Source organism: Geotrypetes seraphini, chromosome 7 (assembly GCF_902459505.1).
Source record: "Geotrypetes seraphini chromosome 7, aGeoSer1.1, whole genome shotgun sequence".
Classification (NCBI taxonomy): domain Eukaryota; kingdom Metazoa; phylum Chordata; class Amphibia; order Gymnophiona; family Dermophiidae; genus Geotrypetes; species Geotrypetes seraphini.
In genome coordinates, this window is record NC_047090.1 from 59,637,912 (window position 1) to 59,651,048 (window position 13,137).

A 13,137-nucleotide genomic window follows, 5' to 3' on the forward strand; every position below is an offset into this window, starting at 1 on the left:
CAAACTTGAAGGATTGAAGTTAGGATCCAAAGTGGTGAACTGGGTCAGAAACTGGCTGTCGGACAGATGCCAGAGGGTAGTGGTTAATGGAAGTCGCTCGAAGGAAGGAAAGGTGAGTAGTGGAGTCCCTCAGGGATCGGTGCTGGGGCCATTCCTGTTCAATATGTTTGTGAGTGACATTGCTGAAGGGTTAGAAGGAAAAGTGTGCCTTTTTGCAGATGATACCAAGATTTGTAACAGAGTAGACACCGAAGAGGGAGTGGAAAATATGAAAAAGGATCTGCAAAAGTTAGAGGAATGGTCTAATACCTGGCAACTAAAATTCAATGCAAAGAAATGTAGAGTAATACATTTAGGGATTAATAATAGGAAGGAACCGTATATGTTGGGAGGAGAGAAGCTAATATGCACGGATGGGGAGAGGAACCTTGGGGTGATAGTGTCTGAAGATCTAAAGGCGAAAAAACAGTGTGACAAGGCAGTGGCTGCTTCCAGAAGGATGCTGGGCTGTATAAAGAAAGGCGTAGTCAGTAGAAGGAAGAAGGTCTTGATGCCCCTGTACAGGTCATTGGTAAGGCCCCACTTGGAGTATTGTGTTCAGTTTTGGAGACCGTATCTAGCGAAGGACGTAAGAAGACTTGAGGCGGTCCAGAGGAGGGCGAAGAAAATGATAGGAGGCTTGCGCCAGAAGACGTATGAGGAGAGACTGGAAGCCCTGAATATGTATACCCTAGAGGAAAGGAGAGACAGGGGAGATATGATTCAGACATTAAAATACTTGAAGGGTATTAACGTAGAACAAAATCTTTTCCAGAGGAAGGAAAATGGTAAAACCAGAGGACATATTTTGAGGTTGAGGGGTGGTAGATTCAGGGGCAATGTTAGGAAATTCTACTTTATGGAGACGGTAGTGGATGCCTGGAATGCGCTCCCGAGAGAGGTGGTGGAGAGTAAAACTGTGACTGAGTTCAAAGAAGCGTGGGATGAACACAGAAGATTTAGAATCAGAAAATAATATTAAATATTGAACTAAGGTCAGTACTGGGCAGACTTGCACGGTCTGTGTCTGTATATGGCCATTGGGTGGAGGATGGGCTGGGGAGGGCTTCAATGGCTGGGAGAGTGTAGATGGGCTGGAGTAAGTCTTAACAGAGATTTCGGCAGTTGGAACCCAAGCACAGTACTGGGTAAAGCTTTGGATGCTTGCCCAGAAATAGCTAAGTAGAAAAAATAAAAAAAAAATAAAAAATTTAAATTGAATCAGGTTGGGCAGACTGGATGGACCATTCGGGTCTTTATCTGCCGTCATCTACTATGTTACTATGTTATGCTCAATGCTAGGGTGGAAGTTCAGGTAATCGCATCAACTCTTCTTAAATCAGCTGGGCTCGTTGCTTCTTCTTCACTGCACTTTCTCTCAACTTAGTAGCAAGGAAGGGGATGGAAAGAATCTAATTGAAAATGGAAAACCAGCTAGGGAGCGATTGTGGGAGTCAAATGAGGATGAAAATGCATAAAAGTCACAATCAAGTAAAACACATGAGTACCAACATGCAAATATATATATATATATATATATATATATATATATATATGTAATGTAATATAATGTAATTTATTTCTTATATACCGCTACATCCGTTAGGTTCTAAGCGGTTTACAGAAAATATACATTAAGATTAGAAATAAGAAAGGTACTTGAAAAATTCCCTTACTGTCCCGAAGGCTCACAATCTAACTAAAGTACCTGGAGGGTAATAAAGAAGTGAAAAATAGAGATAGAGGAAAAATTAAAAAATATAATAAACATTTTTAATAAGACAGCATTGATCTAAATACTTTGGAAGGTAGAAGATAGGAGAGAAAGGAATGGATGCAGAAGGTGGAACCGTTGAACAGTAGATTTCTGGAGAAATTTAAATGATAGAAATAGAACAAAACAAAGACAAAAGGCAAAATAATAGATAAGATTAAAGATAAATCATAAGCTGGAAAGAAAGATAAAAATAAAACTTAGTCTTCAATCCACGGTTTCAGCGTCATTGATGAAGTGGAGCAAGTAAGTTTAGGAGGATCGATGATGTTTCCAGAGAAAGGGCTTCTTCAGGGAAGAGACTTGGCTGTTAGTCCCTGGATGTCTATGTTTCCTCCCCTGAGATGGTCTCCTGTCCATGTGTTCCTTCCCAGACACATTGCCCGTGTCCCAGCCGCTCCAAGGAGGCCGTCCCAGATGAGGTCCACGGCGACCGCAGGATCCTTCCCTCTGCGGGAAAGCCGCCCGGAGCCGACAGTCGGTGTGCGCTGGCGCCGCTGGAGCTGGGGTCGACAGGGGACCCCTGCCCTGCTCCTCGGGCAAGCGATGTTCAAATCGTCGTCGCCGAAGCCAGGTACAAGATAGGCGGAGGTGGTGAAAAGCACTGCATCTACCATTGGGTGCTGAAGCCGGATATTTGGGGTGAGGCGGAGCTTCCTCTGACCAAGGGATCGGCCATTTCCTGTCTTAGGCAGTTCGCTAATATATATATATGCTAATACTGCATGAGTCCATAAAAGAGTTAAAGTGTAAATCAATAAGTCCATAATTAAAGCTGTAGAAGTCCAAGGTAACGAAAGTCATCCCATTCTTAGCAGCAGTAGTCAAGAAGTCTTCGCTGGTAAGTCTTTAGGGTTTCTTAGGTGCTTATCAGATTCCTTCTCAGGTAGCAGGGTCCTTTTGCTGGGGCTCATCCATGTCAGGGTGCCATACGGATGAAGATTCTCAGCAATGATGTTTCAAATAGCATTAGTCCATGATCATGCAAATAAGTCTTTAACAGACATCGAAAGGCGCAAACACAGATTTTTTCATGTAGCAAAACAGCTTCCCCTGATATGGCAATTGTCTTTGTGAAGTGATCCGCAATTAATAAGGCAGAAATATCTGTACTGTGTATATCGTTTAATTTGTTTCCAACTATACCTGGGTAATATTACTAACAGGATAGGTACAGCATTAAAGGATGAAATATAAAAGAAACCAAAAACTTGACTGCTTTCATTTAAAAAGCCTAAGGTCTAATATTTGGATTGGCTGAATTATATCTGTCAGCCTAAGGGAATTAGAGTCAAAGAAAATCAACCCCAAGTAAAAGGATGGACATATTAACACATAGGTTATATTGTAACTTTGCTGAAACAAAAAAAAAAAAAAAAAAAATGATACAACCTAAAAATTAAAACAAAATAGTATCTATGGGGGAAATGTATTTCCCATGAAATTCTATCAAAGCATGGGTACAGTTTCATTTGGCTCATAATATATTTTGCTAAGGATACAAATAAAGTAATACATGTTGTTAAGACACATAATTTTCTTAACGAGCAGTGAACAGCCTATAACGGGTTAACAGTATAGTGTATCTCTCTGTTGAAACACTCAAAGCATTTCTATTTATGACCAGGGAGATGAAAAAGCAGAAATTAGTTGCTTTCGCTTTGGTCACTTCGGTATGTGTTAAATTTGAAAAAATCTTTCACTAATAGGCTGAAAAGACTCTCACTAACATTCTGAATTTCAATCAATAAAACTGGACTTTTTCTTCAGCAACTTATTAGAAAAGTTCTTAAGCAAAGTTAGAAATGGTTTTTAAATAAAGCTAAACGCTGATCACATTGTGTTAGAAACCAGGAAGTGTTAGAAACCAAGACGTAACCCTGTATGCATCAGATAAATAATAAAATTAACAAAAGGGAAGTAGCGTTTCTTTTTGCAAGTTTCAAGAAACAACGGAGAGAAAGAAAAACTCTTAGAACCTCTGAATCAGGGTAAGTAAAGGAAATCAATTTCTCTTTTTATATTGTTAATGATATTGAGTACTCATAAATGGAAATCCACTCGTATTTCCAAAAACATTGAATTAGACGTATGACACAATACAACAGATAGTGACTAACGATAAAATAAAAGTCTGTACTGCTGAAAAATGACAGACATTAATTGCTAGCGGATATTAAGGGAAAGCCCCTCTTGTAGCTAAAAAAATTTGATTCTGTTAAAGTGCACTTGTAGAACACTGCAGTTTTGCACTAGGAAACAAAATCCTATAAAGACAACGGGGTTTTAATCTTGCATTGCCGCTTATCTATTAGTAAAAGTACTCATGACATATATTACTGTGCAAAAGCAACTCAAATTCTTCTTATCTACGTGCATTATCTTTCTCTGATCTTCAGTAATTTGTTTATAACTTCCCGTTATTACTATTCTCACTTGACACTTTCTATTAAGTTCCGGTCAACATTCTTTGAAAGCAAAATCTGTCTACAATCAAAAACTCTCTCTTTCATAGGCAGTCTCATTATACAGCGATCACAAGCAGTCTCATAATACAGCGATTCTACATAGGCTAAAGTATTTAGGCTATCATGAGGCGTTCTAAGGGTGTGACAGGCTATCATGAGGCATTCTAAGGGTATGACATGCTGCAATGGTTTTTCCTTGCACGAAGCAGTGGCTAGTCTCCGTGTGGTAAAAGTGACAGAACTTTTGACAGGACGTGTGTGATGTAAACAGATGACCTTTTTGGATTGGGATTGGTCAGCACTGTTCTGCGTTATATTCTGTGTCATGTAAATGTATCACATATTCTTTGTCATGTAAGTGTATCACTCCCTCTTCACAGCTGTTGAAATAGAGTTCAACAGGTGTGAAATAACCTGAGCGATAAAAAATTGTTTGGATAGTTTGGCAAGCCACCACAGTCCACTCCTCTGGGCAGCCCACCTCACTGAGTGGTCGATGACCTGCAAATATACCGGGAGGGATGGTAACAATAAATGAGGAGCTTGTTGTTTGGTCCGAATTTAATGATGTAATAATGTATGTGTCAGCGAAAGAGTCAGAGAAACGAGACGTTTCCCCTGTGGATGGATTCTTAGACTACAGGAAGAGATAAGAAATTGGAAAGTGGAGGAGATCACCAGTGAGACGGTGATACAGAATCACAGACAAACAACAATGTGTGTCCCTGAACCCCTGTAGGTCATGTGCAATGACCTGGGGAAAAGATACCAAGACTCTCATAGAGAGTCCCTTGCAGTCAGGGCCAACTGTGAAAGCAGGGAGAGGGTGAGAGCATGGATGTATATATCTTTCCATGTGCTAAATGGGTTACAAAATGGGCTAGTCAGTGATGATCGTAGGGACCATCAGGGGGAAATTCCCCTGTTGGGTCCTGAGGTAAAATGAGCATTACCAGGCTGGGGCAGGGGGCCGCCTCCTTTGTAGGTCAGAGATCGACACTCATAGGCATGATGACCCGTTCTGTTGCAAGTCCAACATCGTCAGCGAGACATCGTCGGGCCCTTCCTGGTCTGCACGGGTCCTCACAGCAGAACCACGGGCATTATGTGGCCAAGGGGCATTACTACGGGGACACAGAATTTGTGCCAGTTGTACAGCTTCCTTTAGGGCAAGCTGCACTGCTTGTTTCATTTGAGAAACAGCATCAGGAAGTTTATCTGTAGGTGGGGGAGCAGGGGGATTGGTATAACCTTGGATCTGTACAGCCAGGGCTTTTTTTCAGCATTTGAAGCAGCTGTTTGTGTTTCCTAGATTCAGCATCGTGTAAGAGCTGGGAATAATGTATGATGTGAGACACAATTTCAGACCATGGCTTGCCAGTCATGCTTACATCGGCAAAGTTCCAAGAGGCATAATCAGTTTTAAGGGTTCCAGAATTAGTCTGCTTAGTGAGCAGGGGAGGCTGGAGGGATTGGGCTCGGGTGGAAGCAGAGGGCTAGGAAGAGCAGCAAGGGCAGGAACGGCATCATTAGAGGATGACTGGGCCCTGGATGCTGCTGCCATTATTAGAGCAGCAATGCGGGCACATACCTGCTCTAGATGATCTTTCTTTTGAGAGGAGGGGTCACGTAGAGTCGAGCAAGGTATATCAGATGTAGAGCCAGGGATTGGGGCAGTAGCCGTCAAGTTATTGGAAGAGGCACTCGGAGTGCAGTGGCTTTGGTCAAGAGGAGGCGAATGTAACGGGGTAGGTCCGTGGCCTTCACAGACAGACCACTCAACTCTCTTTATGCTGATACAAATAATATGAGGTTTAATAATCAAATAGCAAGAGCTTACAGGAACAAATCACACAGCATACAGAGTGATAAAGCATACACCAGGCTGGCCAGGCTGATGGAGAACCTCCGATGAGTTCTGAAACTGTGGTCCAGGGAGCTTTCTTTTATATGATTCTGGCAGCTCTGGCCCACGTTGGTGCATGTTACATTTCACACTTTCATTAGTTAATCATATTCATTGTTTCATATATTAAGCTATGGATTGGTTAATATAATTGAGTGATTCTGTGTCACGCCTTTTTCCATCTAATTCTACTAGAGGTCTGCACGGGAACGGGGATCGCGGGGATCCCGCGGGTCCCGCGGGGATCCCGCGGGTTCCCCCCCTGGCCCACGGGACTCCCACGGGGACGCCCCCTGGCCCACGGGACTCCCACGGGGATGCCCCCCTGACCCACGGGACTCCCACGGGGACGCCCCCTTGCCCACGGGACTCCCACGGGGATGAAAACAACCTACCTAAATTCTGGCGATGCAAGCATGCAGCTTACAAGTCTGGCGTCGCGTCGGGAAATAGCCATGTTGAGCAGTGAGCTCAGCACGTACACAGATGAAAGCCTTGCTTGCTGATTGGTCCGGCGGCCCCGCCCCACCGTGCCGCCGGACCAATCAGCAAGCAAGGCTTTCATCTGTGTACGTGCTGAGCTCACTGCTCAGCATGGCTATTTCCCGACGCGGGCATTAGGCTGTTTTTTGTCATTTCGGGTGGGGGATGGCAGCGGCAGCAGCAGCCTGAAAAAGAAATCATCCTGGCCGGGTTCGGTGTCATGCTCCGGAGCTTCTACAGCCTTCCTATCTCCCTCTCCCTTCTACCTGCGGCTCTCTTCGGCAACTCAGCAGCAACGATCGACACAAGCTTCTGGCGTCGGGGCCTACCCTCTGCGAGTCCCGCTTGTTTCAACTTCCTTTTTCCACAAAGGTGGGACTCGTAGAGGGAAGGCCTCGATGTCGGCAGCTTGTCTTGATCACCGCTGCTGACGAGTTGCTTAAGAGAGCCGCGGAGCAGGGGGGTGTTGCCAGGTGCAGGTAGAAGGGAGAGGGCCAGATGCAGGACTCGTGGGTGAGGGAGGAGAAGAGAGAGGGGAGAGAAACAAAAGGAAATATTTCATACTGGGCTGGGCCGGAGTGGAGAGAGGGTGGAAAGATTCTGGCTACAGGGTGCAGTAACAAAGGAAAAGGGGGGAAAGCTGAAAATGGAGATAGTGACACAAAGAAGAGAAAGGGTAAGCAGGACCTTCTGAATAAGGATAGAGATACAGAGGGGACATGAAGAGGAGGTGAAATAGAGACATAGAAGTAATGCTGAAAAAGTGTGTGGGGGGGGAGATAAAGACATTGAAAGGGCAAATGGTGAATATGGGGTAAAGACAAGGACAGAGACAAATGAAGATTCTGAAAAAGTGGTGAGATAGGGATATAGGTGAGATGGACACAAAGAAGGGTGATGCTGGAAAATAGGTGGAATGGTAATTCTGACAGACACAGAAGGGAAATGCTGGATCAAGGAGAGATGGGGCTCAGGCTGGATGGAATGAGGAGAAATGCCTTGTTGGCCCGGAACTTCCTCTCCTACGTCAGAATTGACGTCAGGGAGCGGAATGCTGGTCAGCGCGACGCTTCTGCAGGGAAAGCTTGGGACAGCGGTGGCTTGGGGACTATTCCCCGATGGCGGTGGCAGCAAACCGAGTGGCTTGGGGGAGGGCACGGAGAAAGAAAGAAAGGGGGCAGACAGAGAGACAGAAAGAAGGGGGAACAGGGAGACAGAAAGAAAAAGTTGGGGGAGAGAATGAGGTCTGGAGGAGAGGAAACATACAGGAGGCTGAAAGAAAGGAAGAAAGATTGGATGCACAGTCAGAAGAAGAAAGTGCAACCAGAGACTCATGAAATCACCAAACAGCAAAGATAGGAAAAATGATTTTATTTTCAATTTAGTGATCAAAATGTGTCTGTTTTGAGAATTTATATCTGCTGTCTATATTTTGCACTATGGCTCCCTTTTACTAAACCGCAATATTGTTTTTTAGCGCAGGGAGCCTATGAGCATTGAGAGCAGCGCGAGGCATTCAGCGTAACTCCCTGTGCTAAAACCTACTATTGTGGTTTAGTAAAAAGGGAGGGGGTGTATTTGTCTATTTTTGTATTTTGTTACCGAGGTGACATTGCATAGAGTCATCTGCCTTGGGAAATGTATATGGCAGATATCTTTGTTTTGTGTTCAAAAGAAAAGGAAATGCATTTCTGGTTTTATTTCTACAGTGTTGAAGTACTTGTTGGCCCTTGCTGTGACTGGTGGGGATCCCCAAGCACCGCCAGCAGAGGACCTCCTCTAGAGATGGTCAGAACTCCCCTCCACCAAGCGCAGCAGTCGCTGGCAGCATCCATGAGCCACTGAGGTGCCAGCATCTGTGACTCAGGGACGCTACTGCTGCCTGCCAAGCTTGGCAAAAGGGACCCCAGGCCAACTGCAAAGGAAGTCCTCAGCTGACAGTTTGTGGGTTCTCATCAGCTGAGTACCGTATTTTCGCGGATATAACGCGCACCATTGTAAAACGCGCACAGGGGTATAGCGCGCAGAAATCACGATGATATGTACAAAAACTTTTCTATACCGCGCTCAGGCATATAACGCGCATGCTGCCCGACTCTCCTTTCGCCCGCCCTGACTTTCCGTGCGCTGTCCCGACTCTCCGTTCACCCCCCCTGACTTCCGTGCACTGCCCTGACTTTCCGTGCGCTGTCCCGACTCTCCGTTCACCCCCCCTGACTTTCCGTGCACTGTCCTCCCTTGAAGTCCTGTCCCCCCTTGAAGGTCTGTCCCCATCCTGAAAGCCTGATGCCCCCCCCGACGTCCGATACATCCCCCCCCCCCGGCAGGACCACTCGCACCCTCACCCCGAAGGACCGCCGACTCCCCAACAATATCGGGCCAGGAGGGAGCCCAAACCCTCCTGGCCACGGCGACCCCCTAACCCCACCCCGCACTTCATTACGGGCAGGAGGGATCCCAGGCCCTCCTGCCCTCGACGCAAACCCCCTCCCCCGAACGACCGCCCCCCCAAGAACCTCCGCCCGTCCCCCGGCCGACCCGCGACCCCCCTGGCCGACCCCCACGACACCCCCACCCGCCTTCCCCGTACCTTTGTGTAGTTGGGCCAGAAGGGAGCCCAAACCCTCCTGGCCACGGCGACCCCCTAACCCCACCCCGCACTACATTACGGGCAGGAGGGATCCCAGGCCCTCCTGCCCTCGACGCAAACCCCCCTCCCCCCCAGCCGACCCGCGACCCCCCTGGCCGACCCCCACGACCCCCCCATCCCCCTTCTCCGTACCTTTGGAAGTTGGCCGGACAGACGGGAGCCAAACCCGCCTGTCCGGCAGGCAGCCAACGAAGGAATGAGGCCGGATTGGCCCATCCGTCCTAAAGCTCCGCCTACTGGTGGGGCCTAAGGCGCGTGGGCCAATCAGAATAGGCCCTGGAGCCTTAGGTCCCACCTGGGGGCGCGGCCTGAGGCACATGGTCGGGTTTGGCCCATGTGCCTCAGGCCGCGCCCCCAGGTGGGACCTAAGGCTCCAGGGCCTATTCTGATTGGCCCACGCGCCTTAGGCCCCACCAGTAGGCGGAGCTTTAGGACGGATGGGCCAATCCGGCCTCATTCCTTCGTTGGCTGCCTGCCGGACAGGCGGGTTTGGCTCCCGTCTGTCCGGCCAACTTCCAAAGGTACGGGGAAGGGGGGTGGGGGGGTCGTGGGGGTCGGCCAGGGGGGTCGCGGGTCGGCTGGAGGGGAGGGGGGTTTGCGTCGAGGGCAGGAGGGCCTGGGATCCCTCCTGCCCGTAATGTAGTGCGGGGTGGGGTTAGGGGGTCGCCGTGGCCAGGAGGGTTTGGGCTCCCTTCTGGCCCAACTACACAAAGGTACGGGGAAGGCGGGTGGGGGTGTCGTGGGGGTCGGCCAGGGGGGTCGCGGGTCGGCTGGGGGACGGGCGGAGGTTCTTGGGGGGGGCGGTCGTTCGGGGGAGGGGGTTTGCGTCGAGGGCAGGAGGGCCTGGGATCCCTCCTGCCCGTAATGTAGTGCGGGGTGGGGTTAGGGGGTCGCCGTGGCCAGGAGGGTTTGGGCTCCCTCCTGGCCCGATATTGTTGGGGAGTCGGCGGTCCTTCGGGGTGAGGGTGCGAGTGGTCCTGCCGGGGGGGGGATGTATCGGACGTCGGGGAGTCGGCCGGGCAAGAGGGCTTGGGCTCCCTCTTGCTCCGATCGTGGATGCGGGTGCGGGTGGGAGCGCGTGCGAGCGGTCGTTCGGGGTGGGGGTGCGAGCGGTCCTGCTGGGGGGGTGAATCGGGCGTCGGGCGGGGTGGGAACTATGTTTAAAAACTTTTCTATACCGCGCTCAGGCATATAACGCGCGAGGGGTATGCGCGGTACGTAAAATCACGTATAACGCGCGCGTTATATCCGCGAAAATACGGTATTTATATTTTATATTTACATTAGAGGTTCTGGTAGAAACCCATTTACAAAGTATGTATTCTTCCCAATTAATATTTCCAAATTAATAGGCTCTTTGCTTATTTGTAAATGGGTCTCTACCAGAGCCTTTAATTCAGTAGCATAATTAAATAAAATAACTATTTCTGAAGTTTATAGGGAAGGATGATGATGGAGGGGATTCCTTGCGGGGACGGGTGGGGACGGAGGGGATTCCTCGCGGGGACGGGTGGGGACGGAGGGGATTCCTCGCGGGGACGGGTGGGGACGGAGGGATTCCTCACGGGGACGGGTGGGGACGGAGGGATTCCTCACGGGGACGGGTGGGGATGGGTGGGATTTTGGTGGGGACGGGTGGGATTTCTGTCCCCGCGCAACTCTCTAAATTCTACCCTCTTTTCCCCATAAGTGTTCTCTTAATATATCAAGAACCTCCCTCGAGCACCTGGACCTAACAGTTTTCCAGCTCTGTGGTTAGCCTTCTTGTATACTTCTGTCCGTGGTTCGTCTTTCCTCTGGTGAAACTTTCATAAAGTTATCATGAAGTTATCATGTTGCTTATATTTTTCATCGGAATTGTTTTTCTCTCTAACTACGCTCTCTGGTTGCCTTTGCTTCTAAGAAAAAGCAGAAGTGTCTTTCAGAGTTCACAGCTTCTTTCAGAGTTGACAATTTCTAGTCAGAGAGTCCATTTGCTTTTTCAGCAACCATTTTAGGTCTTAGCTGTACTGGCCTTGCTTTGGCCTGCTACTGCTGTGACAGGGAAATTCTCGGGGGTCTTCACCTGAGCTTACAGCACTTTACCTCCCTCTCCTCAGACTGTATCCATGACATCCTGTTTGCCTGTCTTGCCTGTTTAGATTGTAAGCTCTTTTGAGCAGGGACTGTTTTCTTACTCATTGTGACTCTGTACAGCGCTGCGTGCATCTGGTAGCGCTATAGAAATAATTAATAGTAATTGTAAGCTAAATGAGAGAGTTGAAAATAGCCATTCTTGTATATTTTCTGGGGGTTTTTTTTACATATATTTTATTTTCTGTGTTCTGTTTTACTCTGCTTTCAGTGTGACTAGGATAAAATAAAATGTAAATTAAATTAAACTAAACTAAATAGGTGATTTTAGATAGAATATGCCAAAAATACTCAGTCTTTAAACATTCCTGTGTTTAGCATTTTTTTAAATTCAAGGGTTTGTCTTTTTATCTGTTTACAGGTTAGGCCAAAGACCTTGATTCCAGACAGTCTCCCTATATCCCCATGTAGAGACCAACCTTCTAAACAGCCTGCTACTTTTCAAAAGGCAACTGTTGTCAGCATCAAAAATCCAAGCCCTGCCCTTCCTACAGCCAACAATACTTTCAGCCATGTACAGACATCTAATGGTCAGTCTCAGAGTGTGGCAGAATCCACATCAATCTCATCAACTCTAAGTGGTGCAGGGGTAGCTTATGCTATCATATCCACTTCACCGAACAATGCAACTCCTATCAACACCAGCACCGTTTCTGTGGTCAACGATGGTATCAAAGTGCAACCACTTCTAATCTGTGCTGATAGCAAAGTATGTATTATTATGCTTACACTTAAATGTAAAGTTCACAACATATTCTGATAAATAGCAGTTGTAGTGTACAGTATATTTAAGTCAATATGTGTAAGTGTAACGTGACCATTTATTTTTTTCATCAAAAGGGGACATTTATTAATTGTCAGTCCCGCCCCCAATCTCATCCGAGTCCCGCCCCAATCCCACCCTAGCCCCATCCCAATCCTGCCCTAGCCCCACCCATAATCCCATCCCCAATTTCTTCCATTCATTTTTCATGTACACATAATATCTTATTAATTCATAATGGTAACCATAAAATTTTTAAAAAACTACAAAGCACACTATACGCAGAGAAAATGTTAATTATCATTTATATTGGGGTGTTTCAAAGATGTCAAGGCAGATGACTTTAAAATAAGCAATGTCACCTCAGTAACTATAGAAAAATAGACAAATAAAGTGCAAAATATAGACAGTAGATATAAATTCTCAAAACTGACACATTTTGATCACTAAATTGAAAATAAAATCATTTTTCCTACCTTTGCTGTCTGGTGATTTTATGAGTCTCTGATTGCATTTCCTTCTGACCGTGTATCCTTTCTTTCATTTCTTTCTTTCTGCACTCAGGCCCAACAATTGTCCCTTTCTATTCCCTCCCTCCTTCCTTCCTATGTCCTTAGTGCCCCTAGGGCCCGTCCTGTGTCCATAGTGCCTCCGGAGCCTCTGTCCAGTGTCCTTAGTGCCCCCAGTGCCTCCTTCCCATGCCCTTAGTGCCCCTAGTGCCTCCGTCCTGTCTCCATAGTGCCCCCAGTGCCTCCGTCCCGTGTCCATAGTGTCCCCAGTGCCTCTGTCCTGTGTCCTTAGTGCCCCAAGTGCCTCCTTCCTATGTCCTTAGTGCCCCTAGTGTCTCTGTCCTGTGTCCTTAGTGCCCCCAGTGCCTCCCTCCCATTTCCTTAGTGCCCTCAGTGCCTCTGTCCTGTGTCC

At 47.4% G+C, this 13,137-nt stretch overlaps 1 protein-coding gene across 2 annotated transcripts in view; it reads left to right on the forward strand.

Annotated features, from left to right (window-relative positions):
• PHF21B (PHD finger protein 21B) overlaps positions 1-13,137 on the forward strand; it is a 535,870-nt gene that overhangs the window by 372,130 nt on the left and 150,603 nt on the right. For both annotated transcript variants that reach the window (XR_004540159.1, XM_033952615.1), the window contains exon 6: positions 11,815-12,162. Coding sequence is in view for 1 of the 2 variants with exons in the window: in XM_033952615.1 (XP_033808506.1) it covers positions 11,815-12,162 (348 nt within the window). In the remaining variant the exon portion in view is untranslated. The remainder of the gene's footprint in view (positions 1-11,814; positions 12,163-13,137) is intronic.